General features: G+C 46.0%; 1 protein-coding gene across 2 annotated transcripts; it reads right to left on the reverse strand.

Moving 5' to 3' along the window:
* Positions 1–937: 937 nt before the first annotated feature.
* F11R (F11 receptor) lies at positions 938–22,156 on the reverse strand. Of its 2 annotated transcripts, XM_058539603.1 has the most exons (10): positions 21,925–22,156; positions 5,464–5,532; positions 5,194–5,301; positions 4,836–4,982; positions 4,345–4,547; positions 4,076–4,178; positions 3,797–3,939; positions 3,596–3,678; positions 3,239–3,293; positions 938–3,107 (listed from the first exon to the last, which is right to left on the reverse strand). In XM_058539603.1, exons 1-10 carry the CDS (start codon positions 22,139–22,141, stop codon positions 3,072–3,074), a joined length of 1,164 nt encoding a protein of 387 aa, XP_058395586.1. In that variant the 5' UTR covers positions 22,142–22,156; the 3' UTR covers positions 938–3,071. The 2 variants fall into 2 exon arrangements, 1 of the variants encoding a protein (XP_058395586.1); XR_009219825.1 differs by having other exon boundaries at positions 3,239–3,608; positions 3,832–3,939.
* Positions 22,157–23,514: the final 1,358 nt, after the last annotated feature.

Genomic DNA, 23,514 nt, shown 5'->3' on the forward strand with positions numbered 1-23,514 from the left:
CACAGGCCCTCCATTTATCAAGAACTTCATAAGTTGTCTCACTCTGTCCTGTAGATCCTGTTGGGTTGGCAGACTCAAGTGATAGTCACAGTGCAGAGGAAACTCCAGGTGGACATTATTACTTTCAATATCCTCTCTCCTAACACCCACATATCCACCTCTACAGAGAGTTAACTTCTGTTTTCAGCTCCTGCTCCTGATTCTTTCCCTTCCAGGGTCACCATGAGCATGACAGGCTACCCAACCTCCCATCCCCAGCTGTCTTGAATCCAATTTACCACTTCTGTGGGTTGTGTGAACTTGGGCAAGTCCCTTAGCATTTATGTGCCTCTTTTCTCCATCTGTGAAATAGAATAGTAATAATATCTAGTAAATAAGTTAATGGATGACAGCAATCATTCAACAAGTTATCCAAGAAAAGGAAAAAGTTCCGTTTCATATTAGATTTTTATAGCTAGTACCAGAAAAGGGATAATAAATTGAAGGATCTACAGAATTAAAGAGAGATAGTTTTTTAATGTAAGTTGTACTTTTCCTCCATTTATCCCCCTTACTAAGCTATCTCTGTGTCCCATAGAACATACTGTCCCCTCGTTGAGAAATGGACCAACCCCATTTCCCTCCACTTCCCTTGCCCTGGCCTTGATCCCTAAAGACAGGCACTAACACACCCTTAACACTCATTTCATCCCTGATCACCAACCTCCATGGACTTGCCCCATTCCCTACCCCCCAGTCTCCGTTTAACGTGGGAAATGTTCATCGGAGGCATTCTCATTCAAGCACAGGCCAAGTTAAATTAAAATGTAACTATCAGACTTTGTGGAAGGATATCCCTAATCTCTTAATCAATAAGACTATCAGCAAGATTTTGAACATCCAAGTCACTCTGGGAGTCCCAATTCTTTTAATGTAGAACTTCAGGATGTAAACAAACTCAATGTGAAAAATAAACATTTATTACAAAAATTAGTTTTGACATTCTAAAATGAAAGCAGACAAGGTGTTTTCCAACTCACAGGGGCTGTATAAACTGGAGAGGTAAATTCCAAGGCTGGTAAGGACTGACTCATAGTTATCTTGAGTGACCTCAGGAGGGAGGAACCATTCACCTCAGACCTACAGGAGCAATGAATCACCTCTGCTCCTCTGTGGCCTTTTCTCCATATCCCTCCTACCCTGTCTCCCAACCATGATACAGAACTGAAACATACTTTCAAAATCTCATTCTTACTGAACCATTTCATCTCTACTTTTATTGTCTAATTAGATTTTATTTCCATCTGGAAAATTTATTTTTTATTGGTGCATGACCCTTAACTGATGGTTTGATTTGTTTTTTGTTTTTCTTTTTGGATCCTTGATAGAAAAGAAAACTCAGTTCTGTGAGGAATTTCCAGATAAGGGAACACAATATAGCAACATGGCATTTAGTATCCTCCACAGAAAGAAATAAGCAAAATCAACCCTAGAAGACTCCTTATTTGCCCTCTTGCTAGTTAATAAATAGACTGGGGGACTGTGGTAGATGAGGAAACAGGAATTTAAGGGCAAAGAAGGGTCCAAATGGGAAGAGGAGAGCTATGACAGGCAGGCCTACCCTGCTGACTCCTGGTCTCAAATGCAGATCACTTCATGACCTGGTCTCAAATTATATTCTCCTTAAACACCCACCCCACTAAATAAAGTAGTAGCTACTACTTTACACCACTATAAAGGAGTTCTCCAAAACATTCAAGAACTCCTCCTTCCTTCAGGCTCGGGAGCAGATTTCCCTTAGCTTTAGAGAAGTCTTTTAATGCATCTGGTTGGCAGAGGTGGGAGGGTGGGCAATTTCTCTCTGACATGGTGGAACAGACCAAGTAGAATTCCAGAGCACAGCTTTGCCCAGGGTGCCCTCCTCCTGCAGAGGAAGGCCTGCCACAAGAGGGCTCTGGAATGAGAGTCCAATGTTCAGAAGCTCCACCATGAGACAGGAACCAGGAAGGGGTGAGACAGGGAGCCGGGGGGCAGCCCAGGTTGCGGGGAAGCAGGCTTTAGGCATTTTTATGTTCGCACAAAGAAGGAGCCAAGGAACCTATTCCCTCCACCCCCCACAACAAGAAGCTTTGACAAATCATGTTTTTATTTCCAGCAACATCCAGCTACATAGAAACACACACACACACACAATCTCACCAAAGAGCTAAGAAGCCCTCCAGCACACATTAGGTTTCAGCATAGAGCTAAGACCACACACACACACACACACACACACACACACACACACACACTCAGCAAAGAGCTAAGACTGCCACACACATCCCCACAGCCTTGCAGACACATCTTCTAAGGCTCCATCTGGTTGTTCCAGCCAAGGGAAGGGTGATGGCTTGAGCTACCAGCTCCAGCTTTCTTTTCTTTAGATCAGCGGTTTTAAAACTATTCTGCTCCATGTCCCCTGAAGGCTCACTGTGCTCTCCACAACAAAAGCCCCCATTTTCCTACAGACACAGTAGGTGTCAGTCTGCTTCTGTTCAGGAGAAGGATGGGAAAACGGTGCAGGAGGATCCCAGTGGCACTTCCCATGGGAAGACAGAAGAAAGTGGGCTGCAGAGGCGGAAGAGACTTGACGTTGTCACCAAACAACCATTTCAGCTGCTGTGGTCTCCAGAACAGCTGGTACCAGTCCACAGTATGGGAGGAAAGAGCCAAGGAACAGGGCTCAAGATCCCTACTGGAGGGCCACTACACGTAGGAGGGGAGGGACTGCTTGTCATTCTTGCTGTCTAGCTGGAAGTCCACAGACATCACTCAGGAGTCCTGCCTGATCCCACGTAGGGATGGGGAATGAAAGCTTTAAACAAGTCCCAGGACACTCCGCAGTGGTGGGAAAGGAAGGGAGAGATGAAGAAGGAAGGGGCACGTAGCTGACATTATTAAAAAACACATCCTAACTAAGATAAAAGTGGGGGCCCCTGTGGGGCTAGAAGACAAATAAGGCATCCTGTGAAACTACAGACATCAGGGGCCAGAGTCTGGTAGCACCTGAGCAAGGCAAGCACAGAGGACAGGAGATGAGGTGGACCAGGTCACACCAGGAATGACGAAGTCTGTCTGAATTCCCCCTGGGAAATAAAATGTCCAAGTCAGCTCTCCAGAGTCTTCTTTAGCTGATAATCCCCCAAACACAAACACAGGCTAGAAACCCCTCCCTCCATGAGGAAGGCCCTCCCCATCCCAGGATAGGCAGACTCACTTCACTTCGAGCAGTGGGCTGGCTGTAAATCACCTTCTTACTTGAACTCGAGGTCCTGTAGACAAGCCAGAAGACGGAGACGCTCAGTCTCCTAACCTCTCCTTAACCTCTGCTTGCCAACTTTAGAGGCCAGAATTGAGAACTTTATAGAAGCACAGAGTTCTCAGTAGGGAGGCATGGGTGGAGGGACACAGGACAGGCACAGAGTCACAGTGAATAGGGGTAGAAATCCAGATGTCTTCCCTACCATGCTGGTTGCCTTCACCTCCAACCCCTACCCCTGGGCCCATCTCAGCTTCAAACCACATGCATCCATGTTCTCAACTTCAGAGAGCCCCAGGACAACACCTCACTCACCCTTTCTTTGCTCCTGAAAGAGAAGAAATGGGACCATGAGTGTCAACAGATAGAAGACAGCATGGTGCAGGGAGATGGGGGCACTACATGCAGCACTGAGATGTGGGTAGCTGGTGCTCCCTGGCAAATAAACCCCACACACGTGGGCTCAGCATCAGGGTCAGTACTCAGCACCCAAGAAATGTGCCCTGAAATGGGGACGATACAAAGGAGAGTCTTTAAGGGCAAATACTTACTGTTAAAGTAGCCTCGGCTATAGGCGAACCAGATGCCGAAAATCAAGAATCCGAGGAGAATGAGTGTTACGAGGACAGCTGCCACGATGCCCCCCACATTCAACTCCACTACGAGACACAAATGAGAGGGCAGGCACCTGGATGCTCACTCACGGTACTGACAACACCGCCAAAGCCAGGATGAAAAGCAGATCCTACCCCCACCCTACGTCCAAGCTCAAGCCCCCGCCACACCCTGGCTCACCAGCGTCCATGCGCACAGCATCTGACCTCATGGGTGTCCCATACCCATTCTGCGCCTGACAAGAATATTCTCCAGTATCAGAGGCCGACACGGGGTCAAAGACCTGGAGGGCAGAAGACAAACTGGCTTCCTGCTTAAAGAAGCCAACTACGTATCTTTTACATCTCCTGACTCTAATGCCAAGTTCACCTTGTTGCTTGTTCTTCCTCCCCACCTTCAGGGGTTCTATAACCATGCCCCACCACCTTTCACTCCCACTCCATCCATACCAGCTCCCCTGTCTTCTGATTCAGGGTATAGGAAGAGTTGATGAAGGCACGGTTGTTCTTGGGCTCCGTAGGCATCTGTACCCCATCCCTGTACCAGGTGTATTCAGAGGGTGGAGAACCATCAGTCTCTGAGCAGGTCAGCACTGCCCGGTTCCCGATGGTGGCAGAGGAGGGGATGCTGACTGTAGGCTTGGATGGAGGCACTGGGAAGGGAGAGAAAGGGCTGATCACAAGGGCAGGGAGGGCTGCCTGGAGGCTAAGCAGCCAACTAGGATGACACCCCCATCCATCAGCTCCAGCCTCCCTCCCTTACCAAGCCCTTAGTTTCCCCCTAACCAGGGGCTCATCCCCTCTCTGGCAACACCGTGACTCTGAATCCCCCCACCTGCGAGCATTCTTACCATTAATGAGCTGCAAAGCTTAGCAGAGCCTGCTAAGGGTTTAGGGAAGCAATGGATTCTAAGCCCACACAGAAGACACGTGGCACGTACCAAGCACAGTGAGCTGGATGCTGACCTCCCCGTAGGTGTTGCCGCCCTCATCAGAGACCATACAAGTATATGTCCCCGTGTCTTTCCGGGTCACAGATTGGAAGCTGATGCCGCTAGGTGAGAAAGTAACTCGGTCCTCATAGGAACCTACCAGGAGAGAGGAGACGGGGGCAGAGTGAGCTGGAAAGCTAAGAGAAGCTGGTGACGGTGGCACTCAAGGCACGAGGGGCCCTCTTCTTCCCCCAGGAAGGGCAATAGGAAGCCCACGGGGACTTGAGCCCCAGGGTGTGCCTCTGCCCTGGAATCCAGGCAATCCCTCCACAACCCAGGCAATCAGGAAGGAGGCGGAGCCACTCACCTGTGATCTTGTTGTTATAGCAAACAAGGCTGGTGGTGTCACCTTGGGCAAACTTCCACTCCACACGGGGAGAAGAGAAGCCCGAGTAGGAGCAGGGCAACTTGGCGGCTGCAGACAGGATCCACATGAGCAGGAGGAAGGAGCAGCGGCAAATGGAGAAGATGGGGAAATGGCCCCGAACCACAGTCAGGGCTGGATGTTCTCCAGGTACCCAGGGGTCTGCACCTGTTCACCCACCCCTGCCACCCTCCACAGCCCCTCCCAACTCACACTTATTCTCAGCAATTTTGACTTCAGGTTCAGAAGTGTACACTGCGCCCCTGCCCAATGCCAGGGAGCCTGAGGAGAAGGAGAGAGGTGGGCCCATCAGGAGCAGACAGAGAAACGCCCTGGAGAGGGAAGGGCGCTCCCAGCTGACATCTAAGGGGCATCTAAGGCTGGGACTCTCCAGCGGCTTCTCCATGCTGAGATCCCAAGGTGAGGGGATTCAAGAGATTCAAGCCCCTCCCGGGTCTCACACCCTCTCACCAATATCCTAAATACTTTCTGTTTTTTTTTTTTTCCTGAGGAAGATCAGCCCTGTGCTAACATCTGCCAATCCTCCTCTTTTTGCTGAGGAAGACTGGCCTTGGGCTCACATCCATGCCCATCTTCCTCCACTTTATATGGGACGCAGCCACAGCATGGCTCGACAAGCGGTGTGTCAGTGTGCGCCCAGGATCCGAACCAGCGAACCCCGGGCCACCGCAGCGGAGTGCGCACTTAACCGCTTGGGCCACCAGGCCGGCCCCCTAAATACTTTCTTTAAATGCTTTTTGCTACAATTACAAGCCAATGCTTCTTTTATCAATGGAAATAAAATACGTCCTTCAAGTACAATTTCTTCCATGTTTTTTCCCTCTATAACTCCCAATAATCTAATTAGATTCCTGCTGGTCCAACAGCAGCTTCCCAAATGACCTTTCATGGTTCAGAGAAAGCTTCTCAACAAATAATTGCAGCCACTTGTCAGACAATCCCGGCAGGAAGCTAGCAAAGCTGGAGGCAAAGGAGGGAAGGGAAAGGAGGAGCAATAATGAGGACAATAATAACACTCGACATTTGTAGGGCATTTTGTGCTTTTTAAAGTGTTTTCACACACATTATATCATTTGATCCTTGAAACAAGCATGACAGGTCAGCAGGGCAAGTATTATTATCCCAATTTTACATGAGATGACGAGAAGTAAAGAAACGTGCCTAAGATCACAGAGCTGGTTCTGAGATGGAGTCAGGATCAGAAATGGGCTCAGATCATCTCATTAGAATCTCCTCCTGCCCAATGGAGAAGGAAAAGAAAAGGTGGTGTGTGGTCGGGGTGGAGAGAGGAGGAGAGCAGAGACAAGGCTAATTAAATAACATGGTGGGAGGGAGGCAGCAAGGTTCACAAGAGGGGCTCAAACATTCCAAAGTAAGCACCAGTGACAGAGGATTCTGGAATAGCATGATACTCTTACAATCTCGCACTCACACAATTACTTTCATGCATGTTTTCAAAGCTCAAACTCATGAAGTATGCTTTATTTATAGCTTTAAGTCAGAGTCCAGTCTTCCTTAGATACATGCAAGTACATTTTTCCTTTATTTAATTACTCACTTAACTGAATATGGTCTCTTGACCTCAAAGGCTCCCTTTCCTCATCTGAAACAGGAAAGGTTTGAACTAGATGTTCTCTAAAGTCCTTTAGGTACTTTGTTTTTTTGTTTTGGCATTAATGTCTAGAGAGTACTTTTTTTTTTTTTTTTATTTAAAGATTTTATTTATTCATTTTTTTCCCCCCAAAGCCCCAGTAGATAGTTGTATGTCATAGGTTCACATCCTTCTAGTTGCTGTACGTGGGACTCGGCCTCGCGTTGGACGGAGAAGTGGTGCCTTGGGGTGCGCCCGGGATCCGAACCCGGGCCGCCAGCATCAGAGCGCGCGCACTCAACCGCTAAGCCACGGAGCCAGCCCTAGAGAGTACTTTTATATACATTTATTTTGACTTGACACAACACCACTGTGAATTAATCCAGATAAGTATTCTCTCCCCCATTTGACACATGAGAAAATTAAGTGTCGAAAAGGTTAAGTGGCTGGCCTACGTTTTCATAGGTAGAACATGGCAGAGCTGCGATGAGCACACAGGTTACTCCTAGACTCCCCTTTTTTTCCTTATTACACCATACTTTTATAAACCACACAGTTTCTCAGAAAAGCCGTCATTTTAATGGAGGCAAAGTATGTAATAAAATGTCATTCTTTTAGAAGTCAGGTCCATTTTATCTATAAATTATTTCTAATAATATTACCTGTATCGGTATATTTGGCATTATACTTTAACATCAAATGTGTAATCAAAAATAATAACAGATGCAGAAATTAAATTAAATAGCCTTTAGTAAATTAAAAACTGAGGACACGGAAGTCCCTTACTCAGCTCTCATCAGGAATCCTGCTAATGAAATGCTTTGCTTTTTGCCCAAGTCAGCTTGCTCTGCTTTGATGATGGGAATTTTGTTCTTTTAAGATTCTCAAATTTTATAGTTTGCTACCTATGATGCGAACTGTGATGCTCGAAACAGATCTCTCTTCAGGAATGAAGGACGCGTTGTCCCAGCTGCTGGGAGTGCTGCCAGAGGAAGGCCTTCAGCTATCAGCCCTCTTTGAGGAGAGCCAGAAAACCAACCGCCTAGCCCAGGGGCAGGGGCAACCAGCATTGTATGCCTGATCAACAAGAGGAGGAGGGAGTACAAAGCCCCAGCTCCATCACCCCAACTCCGGACAACACTGAAGGGCTATTCCTGCTCCAAAGCTCCTTCTGGAGCAGGCTGAGGCCTTGTTGGGACTACAGTGCAACTCAGCTTCTCCCTCTGCCCGATGCTGCATCCTTCCCCTCCTTTCCATTAGGTGTGGATCCCAAGAGCACTCCCTAATAAATGTCTTGGTACAATAATTGACACCTCAGAGTCAGCTTCCCAAGAACCCAACCTACGACACCACCCAAATAAAGAACAGCTTCTAATTAAACTAAAAACTAGTCTTTGAAATAAAGGGCAACCAAAAAAAAAAAAATCACAGTATATGAATTTGGTGATTATTTCTGCATTACTTCTGACTTTAGCTCAAGTTCTTTCTTGAGCCCTCTCAGATCACCAGATCTACAACACATTCAGGAATTCCACCCCCATATATACACAAACATATTGGGCTACAGGCATCTTCCCCTTCTCCTCATTAATCCTGACTGCCATTATCTAGTCCAGGCTTCTCTTCTGTTTCAAATACAGAGCCCTTCACCTCAATACCTTCTCACCTCCCTCTAATGCAGGACTGCTGATGTCTGCCTGTGGTCTGACTGCCAATACTCAAAACTCTACTGGGGCCACATATCACACCATGAGCCAAGGCCAGCCTGACCACCAAGCCCTCCCTAGTCACCACAGGACACTTCAGCCACCCTGGTCCACATTCCCCTTCTCATTCCTGAACAAGCCTCTGGAACCAGACAGCCTGCATTCAGACCCCAGCTCTGTTACTTACTAGGCTGTGCAACCCAGGCAAGCCACTTAGTCCCTTTGAACCTCAGTTTGCCCATTTGTAAAACCAGGATAATAGTTTCTACATCAAAGGGCTGTTGTTGCGAGTTAGACAAGCTAATACAAATAACGTGCTTACAATCGTGTCTGATCAGAAAGTACCAAATAAGTATTATATCTTATTATCTTCCTCATCTGCCCCTAGGCCCTTCTACACACACTTCTTTTTCCGACTTCAAAATTTTCTTCAGTAAGACATGTAAATGAGTATAAATATTGCCTGAAAAATGCTTACACTCCAGCCCACCAAACCATCTCTCTCTATCATCATAACTGCCTTAGAAAGGCTAACTCATTTCTAGAACCTTCACGGAGAGACCAGCAGAGCTGAGGGTTTACCCTCACCACACCCCATCTACCATCTACACCAGGACACCCCCAGTTTTCCCTCCCCTTCTCCTCATCAATTTCCTATTTTCCTTGCCTCATCATCGCCCCCCTTTGCACTTAACCTTGGACCTAAACTTGGCATACTGTACCCACATACAAACGTCCTACTAACGCACATTGGCAAACCAAAACAGAAGGAAATTTCATCCTTTCCGTTGCAAATTTTAATTTATTCTAAGTTCATAACAACAAAAAAAAAAAAACCCACACAGTCAAAGGCATCAATAGATTTTTGGTCCTTTTCTGAACAGAAAACCTTTCCTTAGTCTTGCTCACCTCTCTAGCTGGAATCCTCTCCTCCCTTCCTCTCCAAACTTCTCCAAGAAGTAGTCTACACACACTGTTTCCAGCCCAACACACCCATTCACCCCTCAACCTACTGCAGGATGGCTGTGGCTCTCACCTTGGAATTAAAATTGCTTTTACTAAGTCACCAATCATCGTATCCCTCAATTCTAAGATGCCCTGATTATAAGACATAACATCGATTTAATAATAGCTTCTTGGGGGAAAATTATATTATATGGATACATAGGCTATAAGTCATATTCCAATTTCCAAAACATTCCAGTAGTCTTAGGATTAAGGATAGCCAGCATGTGCCTTTCCAGTTACCTTCTGTGGCCTCTGTAAGACGTTTGACCCTGCTGATCCCTCCCCTCCTCAGAAGTCACTCTGCTCCCTTGGTTTCCCTGTACAGTCCTTCTGGTCCTCCTCCTACCTCAGAGTTTTATCTTATTCTCCTTTTCGAACTTTGCTTCCTCTGTCCATCCCTTAATATTAGTGATCCCCAGCATTCCATCCTGGGCCTTTTCTTCTCCCCATATTCTCTCTAGGAAATCTTAAACACAGCCCAAAATTCATCTACCCCCATGTACAGCCAGCTCCAGCCACTGCTTCTCACCTGAGCTGCAGAAGCCTGTTGCCTATCGCTGTGCTTCCTGCCATCTCCACGTGGACGTCACACACCTGCCTCCTGCCATCTCACCCTGCTCGTGATCTCCCACAGCCTCTCTCTCGCTGCTTCTCTCTCCAGCTAGCTGGTATCACCATTTACTCGGTCACTCAAACCAGAAGCCTTCAAGCCATCACCGCCTCTCCTTCACTCTAATCAAATACCATGTCATCTCCCAAATCTCCCTCAGCTTTGGCCCCTCCTCTCCATACCCACTGCCACTATTTAGTACTATCATCATCTGAAGAATTGCAGTTAGTCTCCCTGCCTTGTTTAATCTTTACCCACCCAAATCCATCCTCTATCCTCCTGCTGGAGGAAGAGCCAACATTTATTGAGCACTTACTATATGCCAGGCACTGCTATAAGCACATTACATGGACCATCATTCAATCCCTACAACAACCTTAGGAGGTGGGTCATACTGTCATTATCACCTCTATTTCCTAGATGGGGAAACTGAGGCCCAGAGCAGTTAAGGGGTGGTGCAGATTCAAATCAAGGCAGTTCCAGAGGCTGTGCTGCACTGTACTATACGGCCTTCCTAAAAACGCAAATCTGACACTTGCTTCAAGCTTTCAATGATTCCTCATTGCCTATAAGATAAAATCCAGGGGTCGGCTAGGTGGCATAGTGGTTAAGTTCACGTGCTCTGTTTTAGCAGCCCAGGGTTCGCGGGTTCAGATCCCGGGCACGGACCTACACACCGCTCATCAAGCCGTACTGTGGCGGCATCCCACATACAAAACAGAGGAAGATTGGCGCAGCTGTTAGCTCAGGGACAATCTTGCTCACCGAAAAAAAAAGGTAAAATCTAAATTCTTCAGCAAGGCAAAAAAGCTCCAGCACTACCTGCCTTCGTGATAAGCTTACCATCTTCATTACCCTCTCTACTCTTGCAATCACCCTCTAACAGTATGAAACTACTCACAATTCCCTGCAAAGACAGGCGGTTTCACAACGTCTGCCTCTGGGCAGGCTATTCCTGCTCCAGGAAACACCCTTTCCCTTCTTTCTTCATCTGGCCTGCAGCTATTCATCCACACTATTTTCTGGGAAATGACCTACCCCACCCCCAGGCCTCACCAGAGCCAGGTTAAGGCATCTTTCCTAGGCTTCCACTACCCCTACAGCAAAACACCATCAAAGCACTTCCCACGTTACAATGACATCATCTGTTATAATGACATCATCTGTGCACGTGTATGTCTCCCCTACCAGACAGTAAACCCTCAGGGAGCAGGGACCATGTGTTATTTATTATTCTAAGTACTCAGCACTTAGCATAATGCCTGGTACCAGTTGACAGTGAATAACATAGAGCCTTCACAAATTAGGTCATAGCAGACCATACACCAAAACAACTACGTGTTAAGTTTTATCTACAAAATAAGACATACTTTTCAAACTGGTAGATGGGGGCATGCCTAAATGAAGGAAAAACAAACTTGATTTAAAGCCCAACCTTTTAAAAATTTTAATACTAGCAAAGGTATTTTTTTTTAACTGTTCATTTCTTAGGAAAAAACCAGTGCTCTATTCATCTTAGCTTTATTATTTATTTATTTTTGTGAGGAAGATCAGCCCTGAGCTAACATCTGATGCCAATCCTCCTCATTTTTTTTTGCTGAGGAAGATTGGCCCTGGGGCTAACATCCGTGCCCATCTTCCTCTACTTTCTACGGGACGCTGCCACAGCATGGCTTGACAAGTGGTGCGTCGGTGCGCACCCAGGATCCGAACCTGCAAACCCTGGGCTGCTGAAGTGGAGCGCGTTTACTTAACACTACACCACCAGGCCGGCCCCTAATCTTAGCTTTAAAACTTAGCTTCATAACTTAAAAATTAAGTGTTTTTTGAATTTGCTTCATAGTATTGAAATAGAATTAAAGTTCTCTGCACATGGGCAATTTCTACCTGCTGTTTTGCAAAGGGACTGCTCTGCATCTGGGCTGCAGTATGTCTGTATGTATCTGCACGCACAATGACAGAGGCTGGTTTCCTGCATCCAGGGGAAGCGTGTGGAGCCAAGAGTGGAAGAACTGCCAGGAAGTCTTCTAATGCAAGGTCTAAAATAGCAGCAGAAAGTGGGAGAAAGACATGAATCCATTTAAAAGATCACCATTGTCTTCATGACCACAAAAGCAACCAAGAAACTGCAAGGAGGCCCAAGTCAGCTGAGGAGGAGACCCCTGGCCACAGCATTGCTCTTTTTGGAGAACAAAATCCTCAAAATGGTTTATGGTTGTTATAGACTGAATTGTGTTCCTTCAAAATTCATATGTTGAAGCCCTAATCCCCAGTACATCAAAATGTGACTCTATTTGGAGACAGGGTCTTTAAAGAGACGATTAAGTTAAAATGAGGCCCTTAGGACGTGCCTTAATCCAATCCTGACTGGTGTCCTCATACAAAGAGACAGCAGGGCTGCTCACCCCAGAGGGGACAACCATGTGAAAAGGCAGCAAGAGGGCAGGTGGGCATCTGCAAGCCAAGAAGAGAGGCTGCAGAGGAAACTAACCAAACCAACACCGTGATTTTGGACTTCCAGCCTCCAGAACTGTGAGAAAATAAATTATTGTTATTTAAGACCCCCAGTCTGTGGGATTTTGTTATGGCAGCCCACACAGACTAACACAAAGGTCTAAGCTGGGCATCAGCAGTGGGCATCCTGGTCGAATCCCCAGCGACTGCAGCCTTGACTTAAGTGAGCATGATGACATTTAGGTACAATGAAGGAATCAACAGAACTCTTGAAGACCTTTACAAGGTGTGTCCTATACTTTTAATTAATCATATCTGAATTCTAGACACATATTACTGAGCATGATCAAATGAAAAACATAATAGCATGAATAAAATAATAATAGCAGTTAACATTTCCTGAATACCTACTATGTGCATAGTAGTTGTTCTGAGCCCTTGACAGGTTTAATTCATTTAATCCTTGCAATAATGCTATGAGATAAATATTATTGTTGCTCCCATCTTACACATGAGTTAATTGGGGCACATAAATTAAGTAATTTGCTCAAGGTCACAAAGCTAGTAGATGGCAGAGCTAGGATTCTAACCCAGGTAATCTGGCTCTAGCACATCACACAGCTATGTAAAAAATGCATATTGCCACCTCAAAGGTCAAGGTAGATCAGCTTGTACAGGCATAAAAAAATGCCCAAAATGCATAAACAATATGGAGAATGTGATTCTAGTTTTATAAACTATAAAAATAACCTGAGGGTTGGCCCAGTGGCTCAGTGGTTAAGTTCACACTTTCCGCTTCGGCGGCCTGGGGTTCACAGGTTCAGATCCCGGGCGCAGACCTACACACCACTTATCAAGCCATGCTGTGGCGGCGTCCCACATATACAGTAGAGGAAGATGGGCACGGATGTTAGCCCAGGGCCAATCTTCCTCAAGAAAAAGAGGAGGATTGGCAATGAATGTTAGCTCAGGGCTAATTTTTCTCACCAAAAATAAAATAAGTAATGAAAACAAATAAAATAACCTGAGTATATGTATAAAAAGATCTCTAAGAATAGACTCCAAACACTTGATAGTACATAGTATCTGAGAGATGAGACCACAGGGAGTTTTTCTTCTCTCTGTTCTGCATTTCTGTAATATGCAAGTATGTGTTAAGTGTTTTAATTTAGAGAAAAGGATCTCAACAACAAAACAACTAACAACCCAATTAAAAAATGGGCAAAAGACCTGAACATACATTTCTCCAAAGAAGATATACAAATGGCCAACAGACACATGAAAAGATGTTCAAAATCATTAACTATCAGGGAAATGCAAATTAAAACTACGAGATATCACCTCACGCCCGTCAGAATGGCTATAATTAACAAGACAGGAAACAACATGTGTTGGAGAGGATGTGGAGAGAAGGGAACTCTCATACACTGCTGGTGGGAGTGCAAACTGGTGCAGCCACTATGGAAAACAGTATGGAGATTCCTCAAAAAATCAAGGATAGAACTACCATATGATCCAGCTATTCCACTGCTGGGTATTTATCCAAAGAACTTGAAAACATCAATGCATAAAGATACACGCACCCCTGTGTTCATTGCAGCGTTATTCACAATAGCCAAGACTTGGAAGCAACCTAAGTGCCCATCAAGGGACGAATGGATAAAGAAGATGTGGTGTATATACACAATGGAATACTACTCAGCCATAAGAAACGATGAAATTCAGCCATTTGTGACAACATGGATGGACATTGAGGGCATTATGCAAAGTGAAATAAGTCAGAGGGAGAAGGTCAAATACTGTATGATTTCCTTCATTAAGTAGTAGATAATAACAACAATAAACAAACACATAGAGACAGAGATTGGATTGGTGGTTACCAGAGGGGAAGGGGGGAGGGAGGAAGGCGAAAGGGATAATTCGGCACATGTGTGTGGTGATGGGTTGTAATTAGTATTTGGGTGGTGAACATGATGTAATCTATGCAGAAATAGAAGTATAATGATGTACACCTGAAATTTATACAATGTTATAAACCAATGTTACTGCAATAAACAAAAAATTTTTTTAAAAAATAGAGAAAAGGGAGTGCGAAAGGGGAATAAAAAAGGCAAAAAAAATCCAGACAGATCACAAGGAAAGAAAAATAAAACTAAGCCAGAAAGGAGAGGCAAAACAAAGTCACACACACACACACAAAAACGCAAGATGATAAAGAATAACAGGAAATACCCAAATAGTGACACACCAGGAAGCACAGATGATTAAACAAAACTTTAAAGGTGAGGGGCCGGCCCAGTGGCATAGCGGTTAAGTGCTCGCACTCCACTGCTGGCGGCCCGGGTTCGGATCCCGGGTGCGCACAGATGCACCAACGCACCACTTGTCAGGCCATGCCGTGGCGGTGTCCCACATAAAGTGGAGGAAGATTGGCACGGTTGTTAGCTCAGAGCAAGTCTTCCTCAGCAAAAAAAAAAAGAGGAGGATTGGCATGCATGTTAGCTCAGGGCTGATCTTCCTCACCAAAAAAAAAAAGAAAAACTTTAAAGGTGAAATGAGGTAACAGATGAGTAAAAAATACGAAATATGAGATTACTACACCATCAAGACCCTGGAGAGCATATGTGAGTCTGATAAATTTCGAGGAGAGGAAAGGGGCAGGAGGAAACGAGAGCAGGGGTAACGTGGGGACACTGTAGTGGATGGGGAAGAGGAAAGGAGGCAGGTGGAACGGCACAGGGGGTAGGAATCGGATGAGGAGGTGAGTGAGGTAGAGAAGAGGAGGTGCTGATTCAGGCATTAATACCTAAATCAATCCCCACACATTTTCATACACTTCAGAAGAGAGTTAGTGGTGTATAAATCTATAAGACCGAGGATATAATTCCTGAAAATCTACTATGTATCTGAATAATAAAACAACTGTGGCAAATTGTAGTTTCCCAAATGGACACACTTATCTATATACTTCTCTCATCCACATGCTTTTCTTACATTGTGACTGAAGTAGAGTCTAAGTTCCCTCTTTTTGAATGAGGGCAAGGTAAGGTCTTGTGACTGCCTTGACCAACGGAGTCACGGCAGAAGGGACATATTAAGCCCTCACATTAAGGTTAGCATCTTATACACATATTCTCATTAAATTCTCCCCAAAACCCTATGAAACAAGTACTATTGTTATTATCCCATTTTACAGATGAGAACACTGAGGCTTAAAACAGTTGCCCCAAATCACACAGCTACATGCAGCAAGGTGGGAATCTTAACCCAAGTCTGCCCAATTCTGAGGCTCCAAAACTATTATGCTACACAGCATCTTCATTGGACAAGCAAGTAATTCCCACCCATCCTTCAAGGCCCTGATCAAATGTCCCTTGATCCATTATGCCTTCTCTAATCAAAACTAATCTCTCCCCAACTTCTAGAAATGTAGCCTAGGAAAACAATCAAAGGTAAGCTTAAAGATTGATGTACAAGGACAATTTAATATTATTTAGTACAGCAAAGAAAAAGAAAACAACCTAAATGCCCAAAAAAAAGTGAACAGTTAGGTAAATTATGGTATAGCCATACAGTAGAATATTATAGAATGGATTTTGTTTAGAGCATATTTTGCTTAAAAAAAAAAAAATACACACACACACATACATCTCACACATTTATTCATAGAGGAAAGACTAGAATGAAACACCAGCAATGTGTTTATCTCTATATAACAGGATTATGTGTGATTTTATCTTCTCTATATTCCTGTTTTCCCATTTTTCTACATCGAGCATGTATCATTTCTTAATAAAAAATGTATCTTTTTAAATAGCAACTGTCTTCCCTTCTATGCCCCCAAAACATTTTGTACTTCGATGACAGGCCCTGGCACACTCTGCTCTGTATTCTACTCAGTCAATATATCTGTAGCTCCTTGGGAAGAGAGACCAAGTTATGTTCGTATCCTCCCAGCTCCTAGCGCTGGGCTTTGCCTAGAGAAGGTGCTCCATGAGCCACATGGAAGCAATGCTACAATGGGAAGGGGTCACAGAGGGTGGAGGCATCCAGACACTTAACAGAACCGCCACCAATCACTCCTTATACATGCAAGTCAAACCCACAACAGAAAAGCTACTTCCTTCGACTGCTTTATTAAGAAAACTTTGTTTTCTCTATATGTTCTGTTAATTATTAGAATTTTCCTTTTTTTTTTTTTGTGAAGAAGATCAGCCCTGAGCTAACATCTGTGCCCCTCTTCCTCTACTTTATGTGGGATGCCGCCACAGCATGGCTTGACAAGCGGTGCATCAGTTAGAATTTTCCTTAACTTCCTTTCGTGCCATGAGTTTGTTTGAATTCATTTTTCTTTTCTTTTTTTTTTTAAATTTTATTTATTTATTTATTTTTCCCCTAAAGCCCCAGGCGATAGTTGTATGTCATAGCTGCACATCCTTCTAGTTGCTGTATGTGGGACGCGGCCTCAGCATGGCCAGAGAAGCAGTGCGTCTGTGCGCGCCCGGGATCCGAACCCGGGCAGCCTGCATCGGAACGCACGCACTTAACCGCTAAGCCACGGGGCCGGCCCTGAATTCGTTTTTCTAAAAAAGGAAAGAAGAAGAGGGAAGCCAGCCAGCCAGCCGGCCAGCATCTCTGGTTTTCTCTAAGAATTCAACCAAACTTCCCCTTTAGGCACATGAGCTTCATAGGACCCTCCAGCTCTACGGGAGCTAGAGCTGCTGGACAGGCAGGATGAGCCAGAGCCTCCAAAAGCCACCACCTACAGTGCACTCACAGCTCACTGAATGTAGGCTAATTGTTACCAACACCTCCGGTTCCCTCGGAGCTTCCTGATAGCGGTGTTACTCATTTTTTTATCCCTTATCTCTAGCACAGTGCTCAGGACATGGTAAACACCAATGTTTATTGGATTAACAAATGAATTTGACATTGCAATACAATTAGACCCTGGACCTAGGGCTTCCATCCCTGGTTTGCCCTTTCCTCCCCACCACTCACCCTGTAGAGACTGAACTCACTCCTGGAGGTTGGGGTGGGACAGAGAAGGAATGTGTGGGCAAGAGGAAGGCTTTGCGAGCCCAACAACAGGCTGGGCTAAACCTAAACACCACCCTTGGCTGCACTTTCTGTGACGTCGGTCAGGTGGCATGGCCCTCTGCGGATGGGAGAAAGTGGTCCCGGCAATGTAGGACAGGAGTTTTCGCTCCATCACTCCCTCCTGCCTTCTCACAGCAGAATTTCCAGTTCTACCTGCTCAGCTCCACCCCTCCCCCCACCATCTCCCCATTACAAGGGAGGGTTGCGCCTGCCTGCCCAGGGCTCACTCCAGGGGCCTGGCATCAAACTTCCTGCCAACCAGCCGCTTCCTCCTGTCCTGCCTCTACATTGTGAAATAAATGACACAAGCTGGACTTTAGACAGAAACCCTGCTTATCAGGGAGTCCCAGGCAGATGAACTCTGAGTTTTCAGTGCCTGGAAACCCCCAGTATGCGTCCACTCACACCGCTTTCCACAACCCCCTCACAACACTGAATCCTCTTCCACAATTACATTTGGCAAGTGGTTATCCAGGTCTTTCCTGAACCTCTGAAAAGGAAACAGGTCTGAGTGTAGAGATCCCCAAGGTCCTCAACGCTAACAGATGTGAAAAACAAGCTCCATTATTTCCTGATCTATCACATAAAATGTGTGTAGCTTTTAAATCTATCTTTAAGCAGAGGTGTCAGCCATTTCTGTGTCCATAGAACAGGCGTGAGCCAAATGACTTGTGAGGAGGTGTTGAGGGGAGGCGGATCCTAACGGCCAAAGCCACGACACCTGTAACACCAATATGGAAAGATCTCCAGGGTATAGGAAGTGAAATAAACAAGATGCAGGATGCAGCAGAATGTATATAGTGTGTCTCTTTTTGTATAAGAAAAGGGATGGGGAGGTATGGTGGGAACAGGAACAAGGTGGGAGTGAGATCCCCCCACTCCTTTAATATCATCTTGATTCTTGAACCACATCAATGTGTTAACCTATTCTAAATAAATAAACCTTTTTTTTTAACTACAGCAGCTGTACTCCAAATCAAAATGAGGCTGGAGACCCCAGACAAGCGCAGATCACAAAGAAACTGAAGAGAAACAGCCCGAAGTGAAAGTGTTCCGGAGCTAGGAAAAGACTAAGGTTCTGGAATTCCACCACCATGCATTTCCTAGTTCCGGCTGTTGCCAGTCACTAGTTTCTAGTCTGGCTTCGAGGGAACAATTCTTTCCTGGGAGTAAATTCAGTTGGGAGAGGAGGGGAGGAGTGACTCACCCATCTACAGTTCTGCGGTGTGTCTAACCCTGAACAGCAAAGCTAGAAGGGCTGGAGTCTGAAACATCAGTAGGAAACACCAGGCCTCACAGACTGACCCAGGCACAGGGCAGCAGTTCCTCCCTCCTGGAATGCCTCAGTTGAGACACCACACTCGAGTAAGGGGTGGGGGGCAAAAACCAGGGTTCCAACCTAGGTTCCCCTCTCTCCCCCGTGGCTTACACAAAAGTCATCCTGTTCACACGGCACCCTGCTAAGCGGAAATGCCTCTCCCTACCTGGGAGGTAGCTGGAAACTTTTCTAAGTACAGGCTCTCTAGGGAGAGGGAGACTGGTACTCTCTGTCACCAGTTTTGCTTTTCCCAAGCCCAGTTCTCCCAGTGTTGCACCTCGGATCCCTGCCTCAGCAGGCTCAGGCCTTCCTTTCCACTAGCATCCCCAGGCTGCGGCTGGGCCTCTGCTTGACTTGTTGATCATATCTTACTCTTTCTTCTTCCTCCTTGATGGCAGAGCCCACAATGAGGAGGAGCCCTGGAGGGAGGAGGGAGAGCACATGGGCATTCTGTATATACTTTCAATATCCCAAAGGCAGAGGACAGACTAGATGCTCAAGAGCAAGCCTCTGCTTTTTGACTCTTGCCATTTGGGATCTATCAGGGTCTCTCTCTTCTTTCTCTGACCTACTCTACCAGACACAGTATTCTTTCATCCTCACAAAATTCAAAGGGGATAACAGCTGCCTAATAATAAATAATCCCTTCATGTATACGTAATGTGGCTATTAGCCCGGTTCGTCCTCAGGACAGGTTTAGAACAAGTATTATTACTCTTTTTTACAGATGAAAAGACTGAGCTACTTTGCCGAAGATCACAAAGAAAGCAGAAAGCCAAGCTAGAACCCTAGTGGGGTGACCTTGCTCCTAGTCCCATCTTCATTATACTAATCAAATCACTTCCCCCCAGCTCTATCCTGATTTAAATGTGACAAGATCAGTTCCTCCACCCCTTCCCAGGACCCACTGTCTTGCCATGCTTACAAAACATCATCTTAGGCTCCCTCTGAACCACTGTTTCTTGATTCCCTGAACAGACTAGAGGACATCCCCAAGCTCAGAATGGTGCCATCAGTGCCAGTATGTGATTATTGTGTGATTATCACAATATAGAAAATTAGAGGGAAAGAAAAGAAGAGGGAAGGGGAGCAAGATGCAGCTCCAGGAAGCTTACAAGCCTGACAAGTACTGTCACAAATAGAGTCTCTGACTCAGAAACTTCTAGGTTTGTGGGGGAAAAGTACTAGCACAGTACAAGGGTTGGCAAAGTCTTTAGTGCTGAGCCACACAGAACCAAAAAATGACCATGGGTGTCACTTGCAGTTCTAAGATACAGGCAGAAGTAAGGGTGGGGGTAGGAAAAGAAAGGAAATCAAAAACAAGGGGGCGGGGGATGAAGGAGTAGAATGAAAGGGAGAAGTGGGAGAATAAAGAATCTAGTGGGAAAGAAAAATGGAAAAAAGTAAGTAAGATAGTGGACAGTATTCCAAACTGATGTTTGATATCATGGTTCCTGTGCCATAGGGTCCCTAAGATGCTGGATCCAGGAGTGGAAAAAGGATAATGGAGTCAGGAGACTTTGGTTCCATTCCCGGGACCTTTTGTCAATCTGGAAAAGTCATCTCCTCTCTTAGGACCTGTTTCCTTATCTGTACAATAGAGAGGATTAGACTTGCCTCTGGTCCACTCCACCCAAAGGGTTTACGTCTTTGTGATAAGGGACAAAGGACTAGTCAATCCATCTGTTTCAGGGCAGGGAATCTATTTCCACCCTTCAAAACTGAGCAAAATGAAATGCCTTATAATCACCGATATTGATTGTAAATGTTCATTTCTTTTACACTTCCTAAAATATGGACCCTGAGGAAAAAACAGCGATTCCTACAGAAGACATACTGACACAACTATCCACATAAGCACACGCACAGACACTCAAGAAGCAGACGGACACCTGTACAGGTGCTGACACAGGTTGACTGACCAAGGCATAAACCTTTCACTCAGCCCGGTACAAACACATCTATAGTCAGAGGCATGACCCAGCAAGCCAGCCTCATTGTTCCACAGAAAAGGGAGTTTACAAAAGAAACAAACACTCTCATACACGGCCAGGGGTAGGGCAGAGTTCTCACTGTGAGAAGGATCCAGCCAACCAACAGACAGGTCCTCCTCCTCCTGGGAATAGTCACTCAGTCAACAATATTTATTAAGGACTCTTAAGGCAGTTATTCCAGAAAGAAACTTTGAATGCTGTGCTCTGAGAAATTTCAGATTTCAGTCTTATTTCCTCTTCAGAGTTTGCACCCAGACACTTTTCCAGAGCAACCACGGCAAACCAAAGATCAGGGGGAGCTAAAGAGACCCCTTCAGGAGCAGCCAGGGAAAGAGACTTCCACCTCACCCCACCTCCACTAGATTTTCTCTGAGGACCCTCCAGGAGCAGAGCATCCAGGGCCAAGGAAGTCAGGGGGTGAGAGGCCCATGACTTCTCTTGGGTTGCTCGCAGACGTTGGAGGCGTATTGGAGAGGCAGAATGCCCTTCCCAGGTGCGTGTGGAGGGGGATGGCTGGGGAGACGTACGTGGGCAGGGCCCTCGCGCCCATCGGCCCTCACCAGTATGTGAGGATGGGGGAAAGTGGAACCAACCCCTCCCCGTTATTTTTGGTGTAAGTGCGGAAGGGGCAGCTCTCTCCGGGTGGATGTAAGGGGAGAGGTCACAACTCACTGATATGGGGGAGGGGAGCCAGCCACTCACTAGGGGGAGGGGGAGGGGAAAGAAGAGAAAGGAGCCAGAGGTGGAAAACAGGACTAGGAGGCTGGCAAGTTTCTGAACTCCTCCCCTCCCGTGGGCAAAGAGCGTGGGGAGTGCCTCCCTCCAACCTCTGACCCGACCCACCGATTCCTCCCGAAACTCCGGGAACTTACACAGAATCACTGATGTGAAGAGAAGCAACTGTTTCTTCCCGGCTTTCGCCTTTGTCCCCATCACGATCAGGATCCCGAAACGACAGCGGCCGCCAGAGCCCTGGGACAGACACAGCTTCACCCACTGCAGCGCGAGGACTAAACTCCAGCCGCCAGGTTGAGCCTCGCCCGGCCCTTCCCTCCACGCCCGATTGGTCGGCGCCCCGCCCCTGCACATTCCGATTGGTGGAGGCAGCCGCCGCTCGGTTGAGTGATTCACCGTCGCCAGGTGGGACTCCGCCCACTACTCCCCACTGGGGCGGATTGGCGCCTTTCCAAGCCAGAGCCGCCTCTGATTGGCCCAGAACACTGTCGCGTAAGGAGCCAATTCCTCACCTTCTGCAGGTGAGGACATCCGGATTGGGCGGCGTTCCTGAAGTAGGGATTTTCTGACTGGCTGGGTTCTGAGTTGGGGCTGGAGGACTAGAGGAATACCTAAAAGGAGGAGGTATGGAAGAGAGTCGTACTGCGGGGCTCGCGGAGACGGGCCTGATTTTGTTTTTTTGTTTGTTTGTTTGTTTGTATGTAAATTGCTGGGTGCTGCAGAAAACTTGGTCCCTTTGGCAAGTGAAAATCACATATTAATATGCGAGGGTTGGGGGAAAGGACCAGGAGAGAAGTGGAATGATACCTTAACACAACCCCCAAACTGTGTTCCTCTGTCGACCCCATTAGCAGCATACACAGGCTTTGAGAATTGGGCAGCGCAGAAAGGAGGAAAAGAAAAGGAGAGGGAAAAGAGAGGGGAAGGGAGCGGTCAACTCAAAAATGGGAAAAGCAGAATTACATTATCTCAGGAAGAACTTTAAACACATGTGCACCAAACACGCCCAGATAATACAAACTGACCTACAGATGCTTTATAAACATCATTGTGAGTGACTGCGGATATGTCCTTAACACGTTTGATCTGTCAGCAGGGCCCTACATTCCAGAATTATTTTTTTCTTCTCACTGTGACTAATAGTGGGGTGATGACTAAGACTCTCTTTCTATAGACTATGTTGATACTCAAGCTTTCTGTTAATATTTATATTGTTACATCATTTTTAGTTGAAACTCATGCCTAACACCTTTACTATGTCTAGCTTCCATTTTACGATGATTAATTTTAACTGATCTTAGTATATCCAGGTTGCCTATGGGAAAACTTTCAGAACATTATCTCACTGTAAGTAAAAAAATCCACACTTTTATCCAAAACGGTGTTCTTTGACTTTTTGCTTCTTTCACCTTTGGTCTCATTACTTTTGTCCACATCTCTTGGGCCAAAGGTCTACTTCCCGTTCCACCAGAAACACAGTTTATCAAGCAACATTTATCAAGCACCTACTGGGTGCTGAAGGGCAATACAAACAAATATAAACCACAATCCCTGACTTCAGATGACTTACAATCTACTTCCCAGACTAATGCAGGAAACAAGACAATGTGTAACCAAAAGAGAAACTTCATATTACTAAATCGAAACAAATATTTGGGTGTGTGCCATGTGCAATGATCCGTTCTTTACCTTCAAAGGAATTTAAAGTCTTGGAGAAAGAGCCATAT

This window comes from Diceros bicornis, chromosome 4 (assembly GCF_020826845.1).
Source record: "Diceros bicornis minor isolate mBicDic1 chromosome 4, mDicBic1.mat.cur, whole genome shotgun sequence".
NCBI classification, from domain to species: Eukaryota; Metazoa; Chordata; class Mammalia; order Perissodactyla; family Rhinocerotidae; genus Diceros; species Diceros bicornis.

Bases quoted from the DNA above. Each gene is read 5' to 3' on its own strand.
- F11R (XM_058539603.1), bottom strand. From the start codon at position 22,141: ATGTGCAGGGGCGGGGCGCCGACCAATCGGGCGTGGAGGGAAGGGCCG. The intron at 4,548-4,835 runs GTACGTGCCACG...CTCCCTTCCCAG, and splicing joins CATCCAGCTCACTGTGCTTG to TGCCTCCATCCAAGCCTACA. The intron at 4,179-4,344 runs GTATGGATGGAG...TCTGCCCTCCAG, and splicing joins ATCAGAAGACAGGGGAGCTG to GTCTTTGACCCCGTGTCGGC.